Source organism: Lethenteron reissneri, chromosome 21, assembly GCF_015708825.2.
Source record: "Lethenteron reissneri isolate LAM-NWPU_2019-01 chromosome 21, ASM1570882v1, whole genome shotgun sequence".
NCBI lineage: Eukaryota > Metazoa > Chordata > Hyperoartia > Petromyzontiformes > Petromyzontidae > Lethenteron > Lethenteron reissneri.
In genome coordinates, this window is record NC_083799.1 from 9,890,600 (window position 1) to 9,918,374 (window position 27,775).

The 27,775-nt window shown below is 48.2% G+C and overlaps 1 protein-coding gene across 1 annotated transcript; it reads left to right on the plus strand.

Moving 5' to 3' along the window:
• The first annotated feature begins 2,441 nt into the window (after nt 1-2,441).
• On the plus strand, nt 2,442-27,758 carry LOC133345200 (uncharacterized). The gene is made up of 6 exons (XM_061555745.1): nt 2,442-2,693; nt 3,432-3,630; nt 12,335-12,469; nt 17,166-17,654; nt 21,925-22,088; nt 25,032-27,758. The coding sequence occupies exons 2-6, from the start codon at nt 3,597-3,599 to the stop codon at nt 25,110-25,112; spliced, it is 903 nt and encodes a 300-aa protein (XP_061411729.1). The 5' UTR covers nt 2,442-2,693; nt 3,432-3,596; the 3' UTR covers nt 25,113-27,758.
• Nucleotides 27,759-27,775: the final 17 nt, after the last annotated feature.

Consider the following 27,775-nt stretch of genomic DNA (forward strand, 5'->3'; position numbering starts at 1 on the left):
GTTGAATGAATACGCAACTCTGATAGGCTTAGGCTGCTTCCTCGTCGGTGCTGCTATCGTATTCGGGGGGGTGGGGGGGGCCGTCGGGCACGGGGTAGTCGTAGAATGCGGCGGGCAGGTTGGTCTTGATGAACACGAGCTTCTCCACAATCGTGGGCGCCAGTGAGTTCCTTAGCTTGGAATGGATGAAGCCCATCGTTGAGAAGTTGGCGAAATGCGGTTCTGCAATTAGAACCAATTAAACCGGATTTCTCCCAATCTCAGATGATCGGGTTTAATATAAAAATACAATTAAATCCGATTGTAAAAAACCGACTGTGCCATCCTTGGGACACGCGATTAATAATGTCAAAGCTGCGCAGTAACATCATCCATGATCAATCCGGTGATGATACCACCCAGCTGCTGCACGGGTGCACGGTTCGAATCTTGCGGCCACCCTGGTTACTTCTGCGGTGTGTGTAATAACCATTCAACAAAACAAAAACATGCCACCCGTTGCACAGTGGACGTTAAAGATGCCGTGGCGTAATTCGCAAGAGTAGGCCACTGCTGGTGCCATGGTCCGTATTCGAAAATTATCTGCAAATTCTAATTTGAATCTACGCCGCGGCAATTATCGCCCCTTGTTGCCAAAACTTGACAGGATCCACCCCCACCTTGAAAAAGACATGGTGAGGCTTTCTTGGCAAAACAAGTGTTATAATAACGAATCTACTGCTTACTGTTGTGTGACTCAAACTCGGGTCGCCGGGTTCATAGCGCAGTGCGCGCTAACCACTGCGCCACCGCTCTCCACACACTTCACACAAAACTCACGATGCCTCGTGAAAGACCCTACGCATGAGATCTTTCGGCTTTGATCTTCCACGAAGCTCATGGAAGATCAAACTATGGCAGATGCGGAAACATGATGCACAAATGGAAAATAAAATAAAAACTCTAGTATACGACTGTTCATCCAGAGCAGACCGTATACAACATATAACGGTTCAATGCCAGAGCCACAAATACGAAGAAGACAGCGAGGATGCAACTCTGCTGCTCCTGGAAGCGGTTATCTGGGCTCCGCCACCTGAATGTGACATTGTAGTCATTGCACTGCATCTACATCGGCCTAAAGTCCTAAACGAAAGAAGAAGTCGAAGATTGCACACATCCTGCAAAAGCCTTCAAGCACGAACTCAAAAGAAGAAGTGCTCACGTCAACAACCGCGCGCGCCTGTGCCTCGTTTTAAACGAGACACCTTGAAGCTCGGAGATGAGTCACCACTGTCCATAGTTCCAACCCCCCTCTTGTGTTGCTGCTTTACAAGGCTCTGACTGCGGTTTGACCCATGAGTTGTGCCCGGAATGTCTCTTCACAGGCAACACAACACGACGGAGAGACAGAAACACAAATTTATACTGGTAGGAACCTCTTGGCTACACCAGCCCACAGGGGATTATTGTGTCCGTCCGTCCGTCGTGCAGGGAGGGGCTGGGTGGGGAGGGAGGGGCTGGGTGGGGAGGGTGGGGAGGGGCTGGGTGGGGAGGGTGGGGAGGGGCTGGTTGGGGAGGGTGGGGAGGGGCAGGGTGGGGAGGGTGGGGAGGGGCTGGGTGGGGAGGGTGGGGAGGGGCTGGGTGGGGAGGGTGGGGAGGGGCTGGGTGTGGAGGGGCTGGGTGGGGAGAGGCTGGGTGGGGAGGGTGGGGTGGGGCTGGGTGGGGAGGGGCTGGTCACCCCGTGGTGCCCTTGTAAAACTCAACGTTTAACCTACTCACGCCGGCTTGTGCCCGCCCTCAGTCGGGCATATTTGCGGAATACACCACGCCGCCGTTGACCCTGGCCATTGACAGAACCATCCGCAGGAATGTGTTTGGCCCATTATCCCCTAAGCATGACCCCCCCACACACCTACCTCCGCTGAAATTGAGGGGTTCGGCACAAATCGCATTTTCTGAGTAGATAATTATTCTAGAGTTCTGTGGTGTGTGTATTGTGGGGGGTTATACTATGATGTGGTGAGCGCTCTGTGCTACGAGCCCGGCGACCCGAGTTCGATTTCCGCTCACGGTCAACACCAGTGACGGTTATCTAAACCGGTCCTGAGCCCCCCCCACCCCCTAGGTCGACTCAGCCTCAACTCAGTGACCTAATGCGATGCGTAAACATTCGTCACGAGGGAAAAGACAAAGGCGTTCGGACGTGGTTCTGTCCAGCCCCACCCCTTCGTGTGCCGTGCCAAGCCTTCATAGGGCGGCGCTCTCCACGCTCACCCAAGGAGAGTATTTCTCAAGGCTATCCGGGGAGATCTTCGTCTTTTGTGTGGTCCCCGTGTGTGGCGTGAGACAAAACTGAAAACCCGTTCCTCCGCACGGCGTGGGGCTCGGCGTGATTGGCGAAGTGACCGAGATGGATGAATGGATGGAGGTGATGGTGGTGGTGGGGGCGATGGGGAGGGACCGTGAGTCGGAGCGCAGGTGAAGAAGCCCCGACGCTGATCCAATTATCGCAGCGGTCGTGACGAGGAGGAGGAGGGTCCCAAGGGCGGCAGTCAACGAGAGAGCACTCGGGGAAGACGGCACAGCCGAGCGAACGGCGGGGTGGTGGGGGAAGATGGGTAGAACGGCAGCAAAGGCGTCCATGTGACGGCGAGCAGGTGACGTGAACGCGCGAGAGAAGCCTGCACGAGAGAGAGAGAGAGAGCTCAAAGGTGAGAGCGCAAAGTTGAGAAGGCTGCAGGTTGGTTGTGCAGGTGTTTAGCGCGCAGGTAAAGTGTGAGGACACACAGGGTGGAATGTACAGGTGAGAATACACATAGTGTGATGTGCAGGTGTGAACACACAGGGTGTACAGGTGAAAATACACATTGAATGTACAGGTGAGAATACACATGGGCTCACGTACAGGTGAGAATACACAGGTGGAGTGTACAGGTAAAAAAACACACATGGTGCATTGTACAAGTAAAACACAAGTTCGAGTGTATAGATGAAAAAAACACACAGGGTGGAATGTACGGGTGAGAATACACAGATAAGAACCCGCATGTCAAATCAAGCATCGGCCCAGCGTTAGTTGTAGGGTTGCAGTTCCTGGAAGATGTATTCGATCACTGAACATATGAGTGAGTGTGTGTTTGAGTGAGCGTAGTGCTGTCTCAGCGGTTTGCATTGCGTATGCACACCACGCATTGGTTTAGTTGTGAGTTCAGTTCGACGCCACTTGGAGGAAGGAGGCAGGCAGTGAGCTCAGTGCAGACGCCACGAGCTATAGCCGCTGCACACGCAGCCCAGGGCCAACACAGACTCTACTGGAGCCACACACAGGCTACTTTATACATCAACCATTCTGTACAAACAATCGCTACACCCAGGCTATGTGGTAGAGGAGCTGCCGGGCTACTGATGCCAATCATGGGCTAACTTCTCTCCGCATTGCCTTGATACAGATGCAGAACCAGATCCAGCCCAGGTACTGAAGAAACGGACACGGTTCGATTCCAGTTCAAGACTCGGTGCTGGAGGGGGAAGTAACCAGTTGAAGAGCGGGTGCTGGAAAGACGGACCAGGTGCCGGACCATTTGGGAGATAAAGCGACCAGGGGCGGTCCCGTCATGCGCACCGCAAACTCCTTACCACATCCTGCAGGTAATGCCACAACCTCGATGTGGATGAATTTTGACTTTAAACTTTCGTGACTGCAGGAATTAATATTCTTGGTTCTTTCGGTAAAGTCACGTAGATAGAAAAGTATCATTTTCAATTTATTATTTGATATGTAAAATTATTTTTTATTTTTGTATTTTATTTTCTACGTGACTTTACCGAAAGAACCAAGAATATCGATGGCGGATGAGTTCATAGTTTTGTGATAAAGCTAAGTAAACTCTGTGACAGAGAGTCATTTGAGTTCTTGGTGGAAGTGCGCTTGCTTGAGAAGTTTTAACGAATTCCAAAGTGCTCGTTTGATCACCAGACAAGGCGGGACCATATTCGCGGTTGCGAACGCACAGCGGTAATTACATAACGACCTACTTTACTGTACGGTGATGCGTGCCCATCCATGCCTCGAGTCTTTTAGTCACAGCCCACGAATCTGACCTCGATTATAGGAAACATTTGACAGCGCTTTTGTCAATCCACTGTTGGATGAAATGCATTACCCAAGGCCAGGCAAGACCGGTTCTAACTTATAATGTCACTCGCCGCTGCTGCCACTGAGCCGTGGTCGGGAGTTGAACTCGGGCTGGTGGGTTCACGGCGCTGTTGTTTGACCAGGAAACAAAATGTACATCGAGTCTGCGCCGAACTTGTTTTGTGAAACGTGACAATTGGAATGGTGGTGTGCTGCTGCTGCGTGCTGTGTATGTGTGTAAGTCACGTTGTGTTGTTGTGTCTGGAGGAGAGGTGTGCGGAGTGGTAGTCTAGCGGTTAGCCACTGGGGAGACAAAGGCGGCCGGGCGTGGCGCTGGCCACCCACCCCTTGGCCTTAATTGGTTCTCGCTAACAGCACTTGCCCCAACAGTCTGTTAAGGCTATACGGGGCATCTTGGTCTTCGGAGGGGAGATGTGATGCTGTGTTTCGGGATGTGTGGGGGTGTGATGCTGCGTCTGATTCACGGATGAGCCGCAGTGCCCCTCTGTAACGATGGGTGGGGTAGGGTGTCGGGTGGTGGTGGTGGCGTGGGTTGCATTGTGCATTGCGCAGAGACAAGAGTCATCCCGACCAAAACACAACAACCGCCATTCACAACTAAGTGACGGTGACATCACCACGACGCTTGTGCCAGGCCATGTGCACCTTGAGGCCACGTGAAGTGTCGAACGCCCGCTGGCAGGAGGTCACGGGCAGACCCAGCAGGTGCCACGGCTCGACTGACTGAGATGACCTAGATGACTGACTCATGCACCACCTGTGCCCCCCCACCCCTACTGTGCCAACTTGCTGTGCTTTAGCCACCCGGCGCTCCAAACACAGCACACACACACAGAGACACACGCCTTCCCCGGTCACGGCGTGCCGACTTCCCCGGTCACGGCGTTCCGCCACCGTCGGGCTCGCTATTCCCTTTGTGCAACATTGTTCTCAGGAAACGTGTCACCTCCTCTCGCCAGTACTGTTCGCTTCACAGCCGCGACAGTGGAGGCCCCAACGCTGCCAAGCTTTCAAGGGATAGCTGTGTACGTGCGATCTCCGTAGGGCGTGCACAGGGGCATAAAAGGTCCAGCACTGATGCACAAATGGAAAATGGAAACTTTTCAGTTGGTAGCGTGCGACTGTGGTCATCCAGAACAGACCGTACAGCGTTCAATGACGGAACCCCCGATCCTGACGCGGTTCTTGTCTGGCTTGACCGCCTCAATGTGAAATCGTAGTTGTTGCTCTGCATCTCCATCAGCAGCCGTACGAAGTGCAGCCCTGCAATGGCACGCTTCACGCCACCGCTTGTGAAAGGTACTCCACACTCCAGGTAGCTGTAGAGGGTATTTTGGCCAACTCTTCCATGCTGTTCCAGACTTCTCGGAAGAGATGGGAGTACCCATACAGAGGCATTGTGTGTGAACTACCGCTCCGGGAGATCGAATCGAACTGTCGATCTCTGGATTTGCAAGTTTAGAGAGCTCACAATTTCACTCCACCGCGGTAGCGTCGCCGTAAAAAGAGCAAATGTAAATACTGTTCAGGTTTCCCTCGCTTTATGCGATAGTAGTCGTCGTAGTAGATGCATTCAAAGAAGAGGGCGCACAAAACGAAACCAACCGCACGATAAAACAGCTGCCTGCTGAGTAGCGCACACAGTACACACTCATAGTACACATAGTACATACACAGGACACAAAGATCCCCCATATAGCCTGAACCGACTGTAGGGGCAAGTGCTGTTAGCGAGCATCTATGAAGGCTGGAACGGTACACGACGGGGTGGGTGACCAGCACCACGCCCGACGACCTTTGTCTCCCCAGTGGCGATGGTTACACACCGCACCAGGTACTCATTTGAGACTGAGTCGACCTAGGGGAGGCCCAGGACCGGTTCAGATAATCGTCACTGGTGTTGGTGACCGTGAGCGAGAATCGAATCCGTGTCGCCGGGATCGTAGCGCAGCGCGCTAACCGCTACACTACCGCTCCCCACACACACACACACACAGCCGCATCTGAGCGGATTTTGGGTGGAAATAGGTCGAACAGATATATGCGAAATCCCACAAACCCGCATAAAGCGAGGGAAACCTGCTTATTGTTCGTTCATTGTCCACTTCAAAGGCCACACAGTTAAAATGCAGGGTTAATATTAACGTTTCAAGATAAGTGACCGTAAAAAAATTGATTGATCGCTTGCTTCACGTCACGTATTCCCAAAAATTTTGCGGAGGACAGAGTGGCAGCAACATATGGCAAAAAAACACTCGCGCTAACAGCCAGGTCGCGTTGCGCTGGAGAGAGCCGTTCTCTTGCGGCGTTTACGGTCAAGGCAAAGCATCCAATAAAATAGAAATGTTTAACAAGATGTTGGTTGTAAAGAGACTAGGCTCGATACTCTTTGGTTCTTTCGGTAAAGTCACGTAGGTATAAAATTAAATAACTAAAATCACGACGTTTCGGGCGTAACACAAGCGTCCGTCATAAGGTGGGACAACCACAGCAAGAAACAATTGCTGAAGTGGGCAAAAGGGCTGCTTGATGTAGGCCAATCGGTTTCAAATACAATTCCACGTATTATCAAAGCGTGTTCGTTTGCATGTTCACCACAGGTACCGTGTGTGATTAATGCAATACTTTATTTCTTGCAAAAGGTTTCTATTTGGTGTTTGAACATCTTAACACATCCTGTTTTATTGCCAGAAAGGATAAAACGTTATTCTAATTTTACTGGTAGGAACCAACTGGTTCCACCAGCCCACAGGGGATTATTGTGTCCGTCCGTCCGTCGTGAATCCAAAAATTGGAGGGGTGGGGCTGGGTGGAGAGGGGAGGGTGGGGAGGGGCTGGATGGGGAGGGGCTGGGTGGGGAGGGGCTGGGTGGGGAGGGTGGGGCTGGGTGGGGAGGGGCTGGTCACCCCGTGAGTGCCCTTATAAAATTCAACGTTTAACCTGCCGTGTCTCACTGACACTGTGACTCATCACATTACCTACAGGGTGATACTGGTAGGAACCTCCTGGTTACACCAGCCCACAGGGGATTATTGTGTCCGTCCGTCGTGCAGGGAGGGGCTGGGTGGGGAGGGGAGGGTGGGGGGGGGGCTGGGTGGGGAGAGTGGGGCTGGGTGGGGGGGGAGGGGTGGGGCTGGGTGGGGAGGGGCTGGTCACCCCGTGGTGCCCTTATAAAACTCAACGTTTAACCTACTCACGCCGGCTTGTGCCCGCCGTCACAGTCGGGCATACTTGCGGAATACACCACGCCGCCGTTGACCCTGGCCATTGACCGAGCAACCCAACGTTCCTACCAGCTCCCTCCGCAGGAATGTGTTTTTTTACAAGTTCTTGGTTACCTGTCGAGTTTTATGATGCATGTTTGTCACGCACAAGTAACGTATGAGTGTGGCGAGCAGTTAGTTGAACTGGGAATGCGAGTCGCTAATGACAATTTTTAAAAAAATTGTAAGGAAGACGTGCGGGAGAGATGTACGGCATAATATTTGTCGGTATTGTGTGATTCTTTATGTACGTGCATAAACGGACAACACATTTCCCGACCTTATTTAATATATCCTCAAATAACGAAAACATGTTAAACAGCTTAATTAATGTCCTCATTTTATGGACAGCATTCAATAATTTTAAAGAATTACAAGTATTTAGTTTGTTGCACACGTAAAAATAACTAAGAAATTATAGGTTTTATAATCGCGGACACATTAAATCAACAGATATTAAACATGTAAAATCATCAACCATTTTTTATAAACATTCTGCATTTAAATATATTTTCGATTATCAAACACAAATACCGTATGTTGCATTTAGATATAATAGCAACAGATGTCCTAAAATGGCTATGTACAAAGTGGTCCAGATATCTTGTGACTGCCAATCAATTGACCCTTAAAAACATTTCTCTTTGCGTATTTATTTATGTTTTAAATAAATCTTACTTTTAAAAAAAGTTTTAGATGATTAAATACGGGTCACGAGACATCTGGACCAATCTGTTGTACATTTACCTAAAAGGATTATGACTTTCACACCGAGTGCGATAAACGCCTATGCGTAGCACGGCAATCAGGTACGGTTTAATGCGATGCACAAACAGAGGTGAGATTCGTCCAACCGAAGGTACAAGTTAACTGCGGGATTATCCTCGCACGATGCTGATCACGTGCACCAGTGCCAGGTGGTATCTTATTCTGGCCAGCCCTTCATTTCTGTTCCGCTCGGCATTCACGACGTTGCAACGCTTACAATCCCTCTCTCGCACCTGCACACGAGCCGATATCATTGCTCCATCTCCGCTGTGAATGCATTTTCTAACGCGCTCCCTCCACTGGTCGACATTCCATTGTTTGTCTCGACCAGCTGATCAGCGTGCCTTCAGGCGGCACGTCCCGTTGGGCCCAAGCCCACTTACTCTTCTTAACATTCAATTCGAAAGGAATTTGTCTTGAAATCAAGATGGACAGAGCAATGAGGAATCCTGTCCGACCGCCTCATCGGGAGTCGCCATTCCTTTGTTATGCTCTCAAAGATGGCAATGGGTGGATCCCTCGGGTAGTTTTGAAAGTCGAGACTTGCAGTGGCAATCTCTTTCAATCGCCGCCTGGCAATCCAGAACTAGTTTGCTTTGTCCTTGTCCAGGGGCAAGTGGGCCCGCTTCCAACTCCATAGAGAAGCACGTACGTAGTAACCAAGGCACGTAAGAATAACAATAATACAAATGGTATGATTATTATAATTCATATACGTTGGATTTACGTAAGGGGAGCAGAGTGGTGGCGCGTTGGTTAACAAGAATGATTTGTTTTTGATAGAGCGTCCTATACGCTGGGACATCTCGGACCCCTCTGTGGTAGCTGACCCTTTGTGGGACAAGGCGAACACATCACCTATAGACTATTTTTTTTATCCTACCAGGTAAGGCCGACTGAGCTATGTAGCTCTTTTTCAGAAGCGATCTGGCCACAAATAATAGGTCAACGAAGTGGCTTATCACGTGCAAATTTACAGCAGTCATGTACTTTCAACGCATGTTTCTAAATGTGGAGGGAAATCCCGGAGGACCCGGAGAAATTTTGACGCTATTTACGGGGAAAACATGCACACTCCAAATATACAGGCGTCAGGGGAGGGCTCGAACCCACGACCGCCATACCGATGGGTACGAGCAAAGGTGCAGCCCTGAAAATGCTTGATAACGCGACTGTTGGCAGAAGGGTCTCCATGAGAGGAAACTCCATAGAGAACTCCTCTAGAAGAATAGGTTTGCCTACTCTTTCACGCTTGGTGAAACATCACACGTGACCTTCAAATCGACTCCCGCTGCCTCCACTAAATATGTAGTATTCATCTACTGCCCGTGATATCAATGCATGTTAGGGATTGATCATTTATAATTATCAGTGTGCATGTGGTTATATTGTTTCGGAAATGTATGGAGTTCTTTTAAGGATAATACTGTAATTACTATATAACAATTTGCAGGACTCTGTCAATCCACTGCGAGATAAGGGTTTCTCCACACCGTGTCAGTCGTAGGCGTTGTTGTAACCATGCTTGACCACGTTGGTCATTGCGTGTTGATGAAAGGGGTGGTGGGTCCAGGACCAATTCAGGTATCACTCGCCGCTCATGTTAACTGTGGCCGGGAATCTAACTTTAGTCACTCGCTTGTTAGTGCAGCGTGATAACCACTCAGCTGCTGCTCCATCCCCTTTTTGAGGATTAGCGTTTGTATCAGAAGCGTGCTCGACAATTGCACAACACAAGGACTGGATAACAACAATAATAATGGATTTGAGAGAGGGGAAAATACAACGCGTTAAAAATTAACAACACTGGAACTCCGCGCATCATCTTCTCAATCCATGGGAACGAAAGGGCTAGGTCATGATTCAAGTTTCATGTTTGTTTTGTTGAACGTGGTAAGAACTCAGGAGACTAGGATGAGTTGCATGTGGAAGAGTTGTCTCAGAGTCGCCAAAATGGCAAAGTAAAAGCAAATACAAATAAAGTACAGCAAAGAAGAAATGTTTTTTAAACAAATTGGTTTCTCAGAAGAAAAAAGAAGTATCAGAAATGAGATCGTAATGACACATTTTAGGGTCGTACTTTAATCGTTGTGAATGTCTGCATCAATGAGCTGGTTAATATTTAACAGGCGCTGTAGCGTTGTCTCCTAGAACCAAGCTTGTCTGGTCGAGACGACCTCCCCGCCCATCTCTTCTGCACTGATCATTTGTTTTATAATATAATTTACAATGTGAATCTTTATCCTGAAGATAACGCGGCGCGATGCCTCTGTCTAAGTGGCATTTCGTGTTTGGCCGTGTGAGAATTCCGAGAATGCTAAAATGGTTGCACCTCTTATCTCGTATGTGGACACTTGTAATACATCACAACGAGAAACGGGACCCCAATAAATAACTAATCGGAATCGTCAATAATTAAGCGCGAAAAACCAAGCGATCAATAATGACTGTGGGATCTCACGGGACTGTCAATTGAATCACCGATCTCACTTTCAGACACGTCCCGGCATTTCTCACAATGCTCTCAATTGTCGTCCCTCTGTGCTCTTCGCGACGAATCGTTTTGTCCGAAACGCTTTGTAGTGCGGTATCTCGCCACGGGTGCTGTTGGCCTTGGCGTACGAAGGGCACACGAGGGAGGGGGAAGGGACTGGCGCGCGAGTTTGTCTCGGCGTGAGGCTCGCGGAGGAGGGAGGGATGCTGGCTCAGCATTTTCCATCAGAAAAACCAAGGGGAGGTAACGAAGTGCATTTTTTGTACCGAGTGGACCTTTGATCCATCGGGAGGGAGGGGGGAAAGCATTGCTGCCACTGAGATGATCTTTGTGTGGCAATTGGTGAATGAAAATGAGTTTTGCTTACCGATGATGTTGTGTTATTTTCACAGTCGTCAGTTGATATTCTTGGTTCTTTCGGTGAAGTCACGTAGAAGGGAAATAATAAAACAATACAAATATAAAACAATAAAACATTTCTTGCTGTGGATTTCACACCTGATGATGATTGCTTGTGTTGCAGTCGAAGCGTCGTGAGAATTTTTATTGATTTGTATTATGTTATTATTTCCCTTCAACGTGACTTTACCGAAAGAACCAAGAATATGAATCCCTGCAGTCACGAAAGCTTTGAATAAAAATTTAAAGTCGGCAGTTGCTTAAACAATTACACTCATGTAAGTCAATAATTACAGTACTCTATATTTTTTCGTGATAAAATCCAGAGGGGAGGAATAATTGTGGTGGGAATTCCCCTTCACAAAGGAAGGCCGGGCCAGAAATTATATTGTTTTACTTTTTTATTTTTTTATCTGATGGGAATAATTTGCGTTGACAGTGCAATATTTTGAAGGCAATCCCATAAGTGACACTTAACTGCGGCCTATATTGACGGAATCCAGCCCGGGTGGAAGTGTGAGAGCACCTGTCTCACAATGGAAGAGTTACAAAGTTAAAATGATGCTCAACTTGAATCCATCATCCAACCAGTTGTTCAATGAATACACTTGCCCTTGTCCAATTTGAATGTGCAATTGTATTGAGGGACGACTGTGTGTTGTTGTCTTGGTGTGGTCTGGTACCGTTCTTGCTGTTGTTTTGCTGTCTTGATCAAGCTTGGCAATTGGTGTACTTATGCAATATGAACTTATTATATACTTTATCCATTGTACGTATTTATTTTTAGTGATTTCCTTACTTTTTCTATACTTTGCATTCCTAACGTTTATTGTATCATTTGTTGATGTAACGTTCTGACCCCATCCCCCTACTGGACCTCTGTGAAAAAGAGCATCACAGCTCATCGGATTTCTCCAGGATAAATAAAGATTTTGATTCTAAGAATGTGGAAATTCCACCGCTGGTGCAGGATCACCAAACACACGTAACTGTTTTTTTTAAAACAATTACGGTGATTATGTAAGTGACCATCGTTATGTTTCATCAGATATATCCCTTGACCGATTGATCACTGACGTAGCTATCGAGTGCGCAGGCGGTCCAACTACACCGTGGCACCAGAAGTCAGAAGGGGCCCAGGCTCTGAGGCTACGAAGACGTCCGTGGGGGGGATTGGGCCGGGAGCCCCAATTCCTTGTAGCAGGGCCCATGCCAACCGCCACTACGCCACCGCTATCGTCTGTTTGATGTATTGGTTTGCCTGGACCGCAGGATTGCTTGGCGGGACAGAGGGGCTTGTGACCGGCAAGCTGTTTCTGCTGTTGTGCACGTTCCTGCTGGAGGCGATGTACGTGGCGGGGCTGCTGGTGTTCCGCGTCACCAGGCTGCACGGCAAGCACTCGGAGGGTGAGCACAAAATCGTCGGAGGCTAAAACTAGACTCTTTTCTCTTTTACCAGGTAAGGCCCACTGAGCTGTATAGCTCAAACGAAGTGGCTTGTCATCGTGTGGAAATTTACAGCAGCCGAATACTCTAAATGTGTGTTGATTCTGAATGTGGAAGGAAAAACCGAAGGAATTGGAGAAAAATCCATGCAACCACGGGGAGAACATGCAAACTCCAAATATACAGGCACTGTCAGGGTCTGTATCGAACCCCTGACCTCCTGCATACTAGACGAAGTAATTAACATCTCGCCACCATGGAGATTCTCCAAACAAACCAAGCAAATGCATAGAGTCCCAAGCAGCTCAGGACCCCTCCCCAAATTCATGAAAAAATATGGGCACATCAAATATCAACTTAGATACCTCATACACATACCAAGCTAATAACAGTATCATAAATAGCCATTTAATCTTTCTCACACCTCTCTTGCATGATCTGGCTTCTCTCATCTCACCGCATTTCTACATTTGTGTCTACAATTCTCTCATCCAAATCGGTAATAGACGAGCAAAGTAAACAGAACAGTGAGTGCAAGGCCCGAAAATTAAACGTTTCAACAGCACAGACAAACGTGCAGTGAGGCAGCCTTGGCAGCAGTGAGCATTGGTGACTGTGTAGTACTGGTGAGTCCTCATTAGTACGAAACCAGTATACGGGCAATATTTTCGTCTCACTGCTATCTGTTGGTCTGTCACATTTGCTCAATTTGTTGATGGTGACTGAAGACAAGATCACCACAATGCAGTTCTTCAGGAACTGGTGGTTTTGCATAGTAATCGTTAAGATTGTGAGAGCTTTTTTGTTCACAGAGTGCAACGTGTTGTGTCGTTGTGACATGTGGGAGGAGGGAGGGGGGGGGGGTCGGGCAGTTTTGAGAGGAGGGTCCTTCGTTTGATAATCACGGATACAGCTTTCTACCAGGCCTCTGCGAAGAGGGAACAGTTTTGGCAAATACTCTGCGGAAATGTGGAGGAATGAGAACCCTTGACGGGTTCGCCGCAGGGCGGTGTGTTTGGGAGAACCGGTTACCATACTCTTAGGTTTTTTCGGTAAAGTCACGTAGGTAAAAAATATAATTAAAATTAATAAAAGTAATAATAGAAAAAAAAATTACGACGTTTCGGAGGCAACACAAGTCTCCGTCATCAGGTGGGACCCTTAGGGAGCTGGGCCTCAGAATCTAGCTGTGACGGTCCCCCCTGATGACGGAGACTTGTGTTGCCGACGAAACGTCGTGATTTATTATTTTATTTCTATTATTACTTTTATTAATTTTAATTTTACGTGACTTTACCGAAAAAACCTAAGAGTATGAATCCTTGCAGTCACGAAAGCTTCAAATCTGGAAGAACCGGTTACCGCCATCTTGCCACCACGTGACTGCGTCAAGATGTCTGTGTTGCAGTGTCCATGCATGTGTGAATCTGTCAGTTCAACCCGCAACACCTGTGGTCTGTCCAGACACCTCCTCCTGCCAGTGAGTTATCGACACTTTACCTGGCCTCAAAGTGCACCTAGCCTGGCACAACCCACTCTGGCTGACGTCAGCATTACTGGGTGGTGAATGGTAGCTGTTGTTGTTGCGCAGGTGGATTGGTGGCACAATGGTTAAGGAGCTGGGCCTCAGAATCCGGTGGCCTAAGTTTGATTTCTGGCCATAGCTCACATCAGCGGCAAGTTATAACGAATTTTGGGATTCCCCTAGGTTTGCTCGGCCTTAAATAATAAGTGTCCGGTGTGGTGTATTAACATCAGCACTGGGAAGACAAAGGCGGCCGGGCATGGCACTGCCCACAACCACCCCCTCGTGCAATATGTCGACCTTCATAGGTGCTCACCAATTCATTGCTGGATAAGAGTTTCCTCAAGCTTTGCCGGTCATGAGGACTTGTTGACCATACTTCACCATGTTGGTCAGTGCGCGTGGGTTAAGGGTTGGGCGGTCGACCAAGACCGGATCAGATATCACCCGGGAATCAAGCTCACCGGGTTCAGAGTGCATCGTGCTAACCACTGGTGCACCGCTCCAACTCTCGTCAGCACAATCACAATGACACCCACCCTCACTTCTATTCCCCGCACAACAATGAACGTCGATTGATCTTTAAGGGAGGGTCATTTCCAAGATATTTATAATTGCATACACCTTGGTGAATACGTGCCCCTGCCAACAATTTATTCGTCATATTTACTCTTTAAAAAAATATTTAAAAGCCAACACTTATAACTGAGGGGGACATGGCAAACTGGGTTTCTATTTTTACTTGTTTGTGAAAATGTATTTTTGTATAAAATATAATATGGATGATCAGTGGTTTCGTGAACTGCATTAAGCCTTGGCTACCCGAGTTCGATTCCTGCTCGTGGTTGACATCACTGGCGAGCCACATCTGAAACAGTCTTGAAAACTCTCCCCTCCCTTCAGCAACCTTGCACCGACCAGCAAACAACGCTTGTGACACAACATGGCGAGGCCTTCATCCAACAGCGGATTTGCAAAGTGCTGTAAAAATATGAATTAAAATTATTATTAATAATATATATGAATTGCTGCTGGTAGAACAGCTTATTTCTTTAATCTATTTATGGTTCATGGCCTTTACACAAGTGTAGTGAGTCGTTCAGAGACACTATTTAGGAGGCAACAACGTTAATTCTACACTTTACGCAACACCGTTACACACGGGACTAAATACACCTATTTTCACTCTTGTTACGCATAGGACCACAATACACCTATTTGTATGTTCGTGTGTGCCAATCCATGCGTGCGTCACTAAAATTCCACTGGAAACGATAAACGGTTCTCTACTTTGCTACGGTCATTTATCAATAAATACTTTAATACGCAGTCGCTAAGTGTTACTGCGCTAGAGAGCTCATCACGATCAGAAGGTTGTGAATTCAGTGTCTGAGAAACTTAACCCAACACCCATTTGGGGTCAATGATACTAGTACCACTTCATGGGAGTCCAATTGTTGATGATTTGTGGCACTGTAATGTAGACACGGACATCGTCTCTGACCCAATCACCCAGAATGCACCCGATTTAGTCAGATTCCGTCAGCTAAGCAGGATAGGGCCTGGAAATAGTCCTTTGGCGGGTGTCCACAATGCTTAACAGGTGTCGTAGGCTGCTGCTAGACTCTATTATTAACAAAGGGCAGTGCAATAACATCTTATTTGTATCATTATGACATGCTTTTTATTAACTCACTCTCTCTGTCTGTTGTTGTATCCTCAAATCTCCTAACTCAATTTTAACCCACTTCCCAATGTGGTATCGACTGCAAACTTGGTATACTTATATCATACTGATGACAATACTATATTCTATCATAAAAAAACATATATTTTAAAACATTATTTTTCATATGTTATGTTTTGGCTTCGCTATAATTGTCCACGATAAACTGACATTGGCTGTAATTGGCCACGGCCCCCTTACGTTATGGCAAGCTTCGGGGCCATTTCCTAGAGTCGTGGAGTACTTCCATTGCTAGTACGGTACATTTCATTAAAGCGTGTTTAAAAAAAAAAAGGTTTTTTAAATATCCCCACCTTCACCAACCTGCACTGACCGGTGTGGTGAAGTTTTTAAAAAAAAATTATTTTAATCAAATAACCCCAACGACCCGGCGGTGGAATATCAACAAGGGGCTCTGTACGTACCCATGTACAATTAGACTGCCCCACACCATAGAGGAGCGCCACAAACCGGTGTCCACACAGAGCCAGTGAAGTGGAGCCGGTGTACGAGTCAGCTGCCGTGCAGTGACGCCCACGTGGCCCTGGCACGAGCAGGGGGACCCCAGAGATCTCGGCGGTCGGTCACGGTAGAGGTAGAAGCTGAAACACACATTCCTGCGGAAGGAGCTGGTAGGAACGTTGGGTTGCTCGGTCAGTGGCCAGGGTCAACGGCGGCGTGGTGTATTCCGCAAATATGGCCCGACTGTGAGGGCGGGGGCACAAGCCGGCGTGAGTAGGTTAAACGTTGAGTTTTATAAGGGCACCACGGGGTGACCAGCCACTCCCCACCCAGCCAGCCTCACCCCTCCCCCCCCCCACCCAGCCCCTCTCCACCCTCTCCACCCTCTCCACCCTCCCCACCCAGCCCCACCTTCCCCTCCCCACCCAGCCCCTCCCCACCCTCCCCTCTCCACCCAGCCCCACCCCTCCCATTTTTGGATGCACGACGGACGGACGGACACAATAATCGCCTGTGGGCTGGTGGAACCAGGTGGTTCCTACCAGTATAATGTACAGCCCTGCGGTCCCTGGCTGCCCGAAGGGCCCTCCACTCGACGGGGCTCACGACTGGCATGGCACGGACGTAACTTTCACCCAACAGTGCACTGACAAGGGCATTTAATTGAATATCGCCGCTATTATCATTTTGTTTCTTTCATATGGTTGACATAGATGCAGATCGACGACTACAATTTCACGTTCAGGTGGTCAAGCCAGATAGCCGTGTCAGGAGCAGTGGAGTGTATCCCCCGTGATGTCTCCTTCACATTTGTGGAGTGGGCATTGCGTTGTTATGTGCTGTTTGGTCTGTATAATTACACCAACAATTGTCGTCCGCTCCACTCAAGCCCTCCGCCCCGTCTGCCTGCCCGTGTCGCCCGCCCCACCGTGTGTGCACAACAGCGTGGCTGTCTCTGCTCGTGTGGTCCGGCATCTGCTGCGTTTACTGCGGCGCGTGCGGCATCACCGCGCTGGTGGCCGCGCTCGACGCCCCGCTGCCCCCACCCCCGCTCTCCCGGCTACAGCCGCCACCGCCGGCACCACCACTACCGCCACCGTCGTCGCCGCTGCCGCATCCACCGCCAGTGCCGCTGGCCGCCCTCGGAATGCAACCCGGCCTCCCGGAGCCCATGCCGCAGCAGGGCCTCCCTGAGCTCGCACCGCACCGGAGCCTCCCGGAATCCGCGGCACACCCCGGCCACCCGGGTCCCACGCTGGCTCTCGCCCTGCACGTGCTACCCGTGCTGACCAAGACGTTGGCGGCACTGGCCGGGTGCCGCATGTGCGCCGAGTTCTGGTTCGTGCGAACTAAGCTGAGGCTGCCGACGAGGCGAAACAGGGTGCGCTACCCCGGCGAGGACCCCTTTGTCATCGACGCCGCCACCTACACAGGTGTCGCCCCTCACCCCCCACCCGTCACTGAAGTTAGCGAGACTTCGTTAGGCCTCGCGTGTGCCTAGCCCTGCCACATTCCATCGTTTTGCCAAATATGTGCACGCGTGTGTGTTACGGGGAGAAGTAGCACACCGGTTAGCGCGCTACGCTACGAAGCCGGCGACCCGAGTTCGATTCCTGCTCACGGCCAACACCAGTGACGATTATCTGAGCCTCCCATAGGTCGACTCGGCCTCAAATGAGTACCTGCGGCAATGTGTAAACATTACCGGTAGGGAGACAAAGGCGGCCGGGCGTGGTGCTGTGCGGCCTTCATAGGTGCTCGCTAACAGCGCTTGCCCAAACAGTCTGTTCAGGCGATACGGAGGATCTTTGTCTTTGTTGAACTTCTTCCACACTGTACGTAGCCAACCATGCTAATCGGAGGTGTGTGTGTGTGTCCGTCTTGATGTTACGCTTTACAACTAAGGTTGAAAGCGTCCATAACGTCGGGGTTTGGGGGCGCTGTAAAGACGATCCAATATGAATGAAACATGAGTATGACGCAGTGCTGCTAATATGAACTTCCCAGAGAGAGTGGAAACTGGCCAAATCTATCAAAGAGTTTTGCAACCCTTGGAGGGCATTAACCAGAGGCAAAAGATATTTGCAAATATGAAAGCGCGTGTTTCCATGACAGCTACCCTCAGTACTACAAATATAAGGACAAATGCGCCTTGTAAAGTGTTACATAATCCATGCCAATGTTAGATTTTTTTGGTCACTTTTATTCAAACGGCTGTTGCCATAACGTCACGTGACAAAGTGTCCATTTGAAATTTTCACAGCGAGCAGTGCATCAACCCCGTGCCTTTGAGAATGGTCAGCGGAAGGATTTATCACAGAACTACTTTTGAGATTAATGAAATTGGACAAATGTCCCAACGCAGGATCCTTCTGAAAAAGAATCTTCATATTTATTTTGCCTTCCCTCGATTAATAAATCTCACATTTTAACTCTAACCTCCAAACCCCTGTTCACAACCCTAACCCTTATAATAGCTTCCACTTTAATGCCTTACCATTGCACGTTCGCAAAACCACAAGGCAAACCATCACTCCACTGAAAATATAGCAGTAATATTAAATGTAACGTGACCATTCGTTATATCCTTCATGCAAACGCTTGCTCTTAAAATACCAGCCCAAATATGTCGACCCCTGAACTTGCCCTCAAATTCGCCATTAAACTACAAAACTTGAAAGTATTGCTTCATTTTCTCGGAAACACGTAGCAAGCGTGTATTTTTACCTGAGTTTAAAGGCAATGATGCACATGGTCGTAGCATCGGGTCATCGTGTGGCTTTAGGCAAACTTTGGCCTTAAAGCAATTTGCTAAATCTTAAAGACGACATTGGAAATTTAGCTCTGGATGGGCAATTGAGTATGCGACAGCATTCGTGGTGATGTATGGTAATTGAGCTTGGATTGCAATTGATCCAGGGTTGAGCCTGACCGTACTTGGATGGGTGACCATCACAAAACAAATTCCTGTGGAGGGAGCTGCTGGTAGGAACGTTGGGTTGCTCGGTCAATGGCCTGCAGGGTCAACGGCGGCGTGGTGTATTCCGCAAATATGCCCGACTGTGAGGGCGGGCACAAGCCGGCGTGAGTAGGTTAAACGTTGAGTTTTATAAGGGCACCACGGGGTGACCAGCCCCTCCCCACTCAGCCCCACCCTTCCCACCCCCCACCCAGCCCCACCCTCCCCACCCAGCCCCTCCACACCCTCCCCACCCAGCCCCTCCCCACCCAGCCCCACCCTCCCCACCCAGCCCCTCCCCACCCTCCCCTCCCCACCCAGCCCCTCCCTGCACGACGGACACAATAATCCCCTGTGAGCTGGTGTAACCAGGAGGCTCCTACCAGTACTATCAGTACGCTGTAGGCTGTGCAGCTCTCTGGTGGGCAGCAAGAGGGCAGTGCAGTAGAATGTACACATGTATGTATGTCGAACTTCTTTCGCACCGTACGTATCCAACCATGCTCATCGGAGGTGCGGAAAAAACATTGTTATAATGACCATCTGTGCTCCTGCATCTATGCTCCCCACCTTCAACCTGCGCTCACACCACCGTGGTGCGAAACGCAATCAAAATAACTCGCGTGACCCGCACGGCATGGGGAGACCCACGTCCAGCAGTGGATTGGCAATAGGGCTGCACGAGTAGGTGCCTTGTAATTGTCGCATTCGCAAGGCGAGCACAGTCTTCAAGTCAGCATCTTGCCCGTCCAACACCCGCCTGCCCAGAATCCACACGTAAAAATATTAGAGGCTGAACCAAAAGCCGACCGCAACATTGGGCCGTTGTGCACTGACGTACAAACAGGGCTTCTCTCGCCGGAGGGGTACTCCCCGTGCTTGCCCTTGATAAATTACATGGTTACCGACCGGGTGACGTGATGCAGATTTATCGAGAGCTGAATGACTTCTCTGTGACAGGTGTGAGCGATTCCAACCGGTGGTGAAAATGTCAAATGAAGCAGAGTAATTCACACTGGCAAAGAAGGCAAAAGGTCCCCCGTGTAACCTTTAAAGACTGCTGGGGCAAGTGTTGTTAGCATGCACCTATGAAGGCCGGCACGGCATACAAGGGGGTGGGCGGCCATCAATGACAAATAAGACAAAGATCCCCCGTATAGCCTAAACAGACTATTGAGACAAGTGCTGTTAGCAAGCACTTATTCAGGCCGGCACAGCACACAAGGGGGTGTTTGGCCAGCACCACGCCCGGCTGCCTTTATCTCCCAAGTGGCGATGTTTACACAGTGCACCAGGTACTCATTAGAGTTGACCTAGGGGAGGCCCAGAACCATTTCAGATAATCGTCACTTGTATTGACCGTGAGCAGTAATCGAACCCTGGTCGCTGGATTCGTAGCGCAGCGCACTAATTCTGCACTACCACTCGCCATAAATGACACACAAACATACACAAACACACTTAGGCAAATAATTCACACGTAGTTATTTACGGATACACGACAAAATGCACGCTGTTAAACCCGATTCGAGTTTCAACTGTGAACGGTGTCGCCGTGCAGCATCGTGCAGTGTCGTGCGTGGTTCTTGCCTGGACCAGAAAGGTCAAAAATGTTTTTAATTTTTTAATCTCGAAATCGTCCAATTTTTTTTTTCAATCAGTAAAAAAAAAGCAGGCCTATTCAGCAAGAATATTAGTTAGACATTTTATGATTCAATTCATGAATGGGAGAATGTAAACTTCTACGTGAAGATGATTTTAGAATGGCTTCATGAACTTGAATTCAGCGTTTCTCCTGTTCGTGAATACAATAAGAGGAGCCTATTTAGGGATTTAAATGTTTGACTTAACAGCTGTGTGTGTTAAAATAGTTAGCTGTTTATTTACCGATAGGAAGCCTCATTGTGGACTAATCTATGGGAAGTTCCCGATTGAGATTGTTTGGGCAGTTGCATATTGCAGTCCTATTTTTCCACGGTGAGAGAAAACCATAATGCTCAGAGAAAACCCATACATATATTCTTACATACAACAATACAAAGAAAAAATATTACCACCGGTGGCGTAGTGTGGTTGACATGGGTCCGAGTGCATTCCCCCCCCCCCCCCACTCAATGCCTATGCCACCAAAAAACACTCGACGTGAGAACAAACGTAGTATACTTAGAAATATTATGTAATACAACACAGAGAGTCGACTAACATAACAGTCAACACCCTACCTGGTTGATTACGTTCTTCCAAAGATTGCTACATTTGAGAGAGACAAAACACGGACACTATCTGCTTGTGTGTCTGTCTGTGTCTCCGTGTCTGTGTTTTGTCTCTCTCTCTCTCTCAAATGTAGCACTCTTTGGAAGAACGTAATCAACCAGGTGGGGTGTTGACTGTTGTGTTCGCCGACTCTCTGTGTGGTATTGCATAATATTTCTAAGTTAACTATGTTTGTTTTCTCTTTGATTTATACCTGATGATGATTGCTGGTGTTGCAATCGAAACGTCGTATGCTATTATTTAATTTATTATTTTCTCTTTATACGTGACTTTACCGAAAGAACCAAAGAGTAATTCCTGCAGTCATGAAAGCTCCAAATAACACTCGACGTGAGGGCCGGCACCCCATTTGCGCCGCTGCCTTTAACACGAACAGCATCTTGACCTGAACGGTTGAGCTGATCAGTGGCGCCGTGGCGCCGCGCGTGTTGTCGAGACCACTTGTGCATCTCTCGCTGGGTGCCCCGCAGCCGGAATCGCGGGCAGCTGCGGCTACTCGGCGCTGGCCTTCACGGCGTACACGGCCGGCGGGCTGGTGATGGCCGGACGCGGCGCCGGCGACACCGTGTACCTGTGCACCCTCACGCTGCTGCTGCTGTGCCGAGCCATCCTCCTCGTCCAGATATTCATGCAGGTTGGCGCACGCACGCGGACACGCACACACGTTTTCGTACGCACGCGCGCACGAGCGCCACTGACGCTTATGTGCGCACGGGTGCAAAACAAAGGCAACGGTCGCCCTGTATAGTCTTCCACAGCCTGTTGGGGAAAGTGCTGTTAGCAAGCACCAATGAAGGCCAGGATGCTACACGAAGGGATCGGTAGCCAAGACCACTCCCAGCCGGCTTTGCCTCCCCAGTGCTGATGTTTTACACACTGCACCAGGTACTCATTTAAGGTTGAGTCGACCTTGGGGAAGCCCAGGACTGGTTCGGATAATTGTCACTGGTGTTGGCCGTCAGCAGGAATCTAAATCGGGTCACCAGATTCGTAGCGCAGTGCGCTAACCACTGTCCCACCGCCCCGCACATGCACTCACATGCACGCATGTATACACATTTTGACACACACTTATGTGTAAAGGCACATAGGCAAGCATCACTACACACGTGCGCGCACACATGTGTGCCCACGAGCTCACGTGCGTATGCGCTCGCACGTACGCACGCACAATTACAACATCAGCTCCTCTTTTGTAAGAAATAAACATTAAGCCATGGACATGCTAAGGCCAAGTTCAAATTCCAGTTGCCTATAGTCTTCTGCGTGGCCCGAAGTTCAAGCTTGGTCACTGGGATCACAAGTGCGGGTCTACTTTCCCCAGGTAGCTCCCTCACTTCTCCCACCTCACGAGACGACTGATGACGATGGATGTGGCATTGGTTACGCCAGCGGGGCTGCTGCACACTTGCTGACCTGCAAAATTCTTTAAATGTTTTCCATCACGGTCGGCTACATATCTGCTTGTGTTTTTTTGGCCCTGTCGGCATTGTTTTTGTTGAATCGGAGGCTCTGCCCCCTGGAATTATTTCCATGTCTGCTGCAGGAGACCATACTGGAAACCCCCCATGCCCTTCCCCGCTCCGTTTCATTCTACGAAGATGCTTGAAGCACTGCACGACTGTGTTGTTTTTGTACAAAAAAAGTGCTGAAATAAAACACGTACGCGTCAGGGATTTTTCTCACGTTGAGATTAGATTAAGATCTGCAATCTCGTCGTTGTGCGAGCGTGCTGTCTTTCGCGGTACATTACCCGTTTTGTCAGCTGTTCCATTTTTTCTCGTTGCAGAACTGATGGCAAAGCACAATTTAAGCGTGGCTAAAACAAACTCTCTGCCAAGGATGCATTGAATTCATACTTCGAGGCTCTTGTGAACTTGGCATCAACAATCGATATAAGTTGATCGTTTAAATAAATCCCAAGCATGATTTTCGGATTCATATTCTTGGTTCTTTCGGTAAAGTCACATAGAAGGGAAATAATAAAAATAAAACAATAACATTCTCACGACGTTTCGATTGCAACACAAGCAATCATCATTTTCTTGCTGTGGTTTTCACAGCTGATGATGATTGATTGTGTTGCAATCGAAGCGTCGTGAGAATTTTATTGTTTAATTTGTCTTTTTATTATTTTATTATTTCCCTTCGACGTGACTTTACCGAACGAACCAAGAATATGAATCCCTGCAGCCACGAAAGCTTTAAATAAAAAAAATGGTTTTCGGACTTCAACAGGTTTCTGCTCATAAGTATTAACTACTCTGCTTGTTCACCCAGGAAAGCCTCACTGAGCCTCAAGATCCTTGTTCAGGAGGGTCCTGCCAGGTTTTACACAGGAGGGGGCGATGTTGCTGCGTGTAATCCCAATTAAGTAATTTGCAGACATATCATTTTTCAGTATTGGGATGTTTTGGCCAATACCAGTTGCATTGTATGTATATTGTAGCTATGGGATGGCACCGGAGGAAACCCATACAGAACATGGGGGAGCACAAGCTAACGCAGAAAGGCACCGAGTTGGGAATAGAACCCAGGCGCCTCTTCCTGTGAGGCACACACGTTACCACTGCGCCACCTCTGCTCCTGTATTGTGTACAGTGCCGCACAGGCCGTGACACGAACTTATTTCCACGACAAATCGGTTGCACGTGCGCATAGGCCCCAGGCTTAGACTGGTGCGTGGCTATGTACGTATGTTCAACCTTTTTCCGCATCGTACATAGCCAACCGTGCGGGGGAAGGACAACAAACCAAACACAATAAGCAGTTGTAAATAAATTGGCTTCAATGCAGATTATAAAGATTAAAAAGGTTATGGTTGATTTGGCCCACTGATTTGCTAACCCGTCCGTAATAAAGGTTTTTTTGTGTTAGATCGCTTAAATATAAATGTGTCTTCCTGGTTCTTTCGGTAAAGTCACGTAGAAGGAAAATAATAAAATAATAAAAGTAAAACATAATAAAATAATTCTCATGTTTCGGCCACAACGCAAGCAGCCGTCTTCAGGTGGAGAACAGGTCTGTCGAGAAGGCAGAGTCTGACAGACCTGTTCTCCACCGAAAGACGGCTGCTTGCGTTGTGGCCGAAACGTCGTGAGAATTATTTGATTATGTTTTATTTGTATTATTTTCCTTCTACTGTACGTGACTTTACCGAAAGAACCAGGAAGATGAATCCCTGCAGTCACGAAAGCTTTAAATCGAAATATAAATGTGTCGTTCAACCTGCCACCACCTGACACAGCCTATTAGTAAGCTTTGTCACGTAAACAAAACGTGCCAATTAGTTACTACTTCAGCGACCAATATCATTTATTATGGATAATATTGGTCGCGAAAGCCTATGTGTTCAACCTACTACACATGGCTGCGGTGCTGCCCACCCAAACAGCCGTCCACTTTGTTGAGGTCTGCCCCTTGGCGGTGGCGACGGCTCGAAGCTGGACTTGGCAGGTGTGATTGAACTCTACGACGTGCCAATCGAGTGATCGAGTGACATCGGACAGCAAAATGCTGGAATTAAGAGTTGCCCTGTTCACAGAACTCTCCGTCGGCTCTCTGCGCGTGCTCGCAGGCGGCGAGGATACACCACGTGAGGAAAAAACGAGGACTCGACGTCCCCAAGGTGAAGCTCGTAGGGGACTCTGTGCCATAGCGGCGGCCTCTCCGCTGGGGCCGGCTGCCTTGCGGGAGGCGGTGCGGGTGCGGCACCATCAGCCGGGGCGTAGCGGCGCTCCGCTTGTGTGTCTGCGGCGCGTTGCGGCGGCAACAGCTCGCCGGAAACGAACTTTGTGTTGCACTCGAATTCTTGAGTTTTTGTAAATATATATTTTTTCAATCTCAGATCTAATGCGTGTTCAAAGACAGTAAGATGCTGTGGACAGATTCTGCACTGACTTAAAATGGCTCGTTTGTTTGGATTTCTTAAAATATATATATGAATGAGCGTGATGGTTGCACTGCCAGGCGGCTTAGATGTGAAGTTGATGTTGAATTGATCGACCTTCAGTGAGCGATGGCCGCACACCAGCCATCCATAAGGTAACCAATGGTGGAGGGGTTCAACACAATGATTCTGAGTTACAAATGAGATTTTTAGGTGCAATGTTGCCGTGATGAGCGGTAAAGACATGACGTCGCAAAAGGAGGCATGGAGATGACACCGGGAGCTGAACATACGGTACCTCCGTCTAGGGTTGCCATCTCCAGGGCTTCAAAAGAACAATACATATCACGGCAAGAAGAATATTTCACAGTATCGGCAGCGAGGTGATCGACATGTAAGTGTGAGTTGTGTATTTTCTATGCAATTTACAAAACTGGATTTCTCAGGACGGGTAGTTCACAACGAGGACGATACTGGGACAACCGGCACAGGTGGCAAGAGCCTCCTTCCATCCCCTTTGACTGAAATGGTGAAAGGTTCCAGACCTGGGCGTCTGCCTAAGCGAAAACTGGTTTTAAATGTATATGGCGTCATGAACGCCGTGTCTTAATCTACAAAACCGATATCGGCCAGTAACGACCTGAAACAGGAGCACCAAAAGTTCGTGTTATTCTGAGTTTCCAAAATAGTTCACCTCGACAAAACCGGAGTAAGAGTTAGAAAATGCAATGGCCAGCTGTGGGGGATGAGGGTGAACCAGTGGACACTTCACTCCGCATTCGCTCCAGTGGTTTTTGTTGTGAAACTTTCCCGATGAAAGGCATTTAAGTATTCAACAATTAGTGGATGCAGAATATAAACACATCCAGGGCTTGCTTAAGATATCTTTGCCCACAGGACACCAGCGAAGAAACCCCCCCCCCCCCGGCCCCCTCCCTTACACAAATCCCTAACCCTTGCTGCTGGAACACACTCCAATGCAATATGTGGCAGATGGGAAAAAATTGAGGATTCAATTAAAATAGCCTAATCAAGGTAGCATTACGGTAGTATTGTTTGTATTGTTCATCTTAAAATTATAATATTAATAAAGAGTCTGACTTTTTTTATTATTATAATAAATAAAATGTTTTATTTCTCTTTTTGGGCCTCTGGTAATTTGTGCCCTCTACGAATGTATCCCCCCCCCCCCCCCCCCACTAAATCCGGGCTCACTGCCATGTATGGAAAGCTGTGTGCACTGCTAACCCGGTCGGACATATGAATCGCCAATTTGTATGCGGAGGTCAGTGTAATGGGCATTCTGCTAATTGGGATGTGTGGGGCGGTGTGCTCCCCCTGCCCTGTGCACATTGTTTCCCCCTATACTGGTGTGTAAAATGACATTAAAAAATAACGTTCTCAAACGTTGATTTTGCAGTTCAGAGTTTTTTTCAGACATGGTATGCTTTTTGGAGAGATGTAGAGTGCAAAACACTGCATAGCGGTGCTATTGCGGTCAATATAAGTGCTTTGAATAGCACTAATTTACGAAGTATTTTAATACTCAACGCAGAGTCACCCAATTATATTTTTTACTTCTCTGTCTTTGTGAGTGAACCCAGCCCCAGGTGAAAAGCTGCCTTGACAATTAACATGGTTACACCCCACTCGCCAAACCCTGGTCTGACAATTATTCTCATGCGATTCGGGTTCTCATTCTCATGCGATTCGACTTCTAAAATACTCTTTGATTTTTTTCGGTAAAGTCACGTAGGTAAAAATTTTAATGAAAAAACAACTAAATTAAATTGCGAAGTTTCAGAGGCAACACAAGCTTCCGTCTTCAGGTGGAACCGTCACAGCAAAATTACTGTATCAATTTAGTTGTTTTTTCATTAAATGTTTTACCTACATGACTTTACCGAAAAAACCAAAGAGTATGAATCCTTGCAGTCACAAAAACTTCAAATCTAGGCTTCTAAAATGCTTTTCAACGTGCTTCTGTCATTTAAAGTATGAATGAAAGTATAATGATGAATTTTGTACTACCTGCTCTGACATGGATCAGAAACGTTGACATTAATGAAATGTAAAAGTGTGCAAATATTGGAAAGTCGAGAGAGAGAGAGTGCAAGATGTGTGGAGAGGGGTATGCACACTCTTTGGTTCTTTCGGTAAAGTCACCTAGGTATAGCAGCAGGCCATGCTTTCCCACCTGATGACGGACGCTTGTGTTGCGCCCGAAACGTCGTGATTTATTTTATTTTTATACCTACGTGACTTTACCGAAAGATCCAAAGAGTATAGATTCCTGCAGTCACGAAAGCTTCAAATCAAGATCGAGAGGGGTATGGTTGGAATTACATGGCGAAACAGAAAGAGGAACCCATGGATTCGAAGACATACCCAGATTAAAGACATTCTTTTGATTTGTAATAAAGGACTCTCTC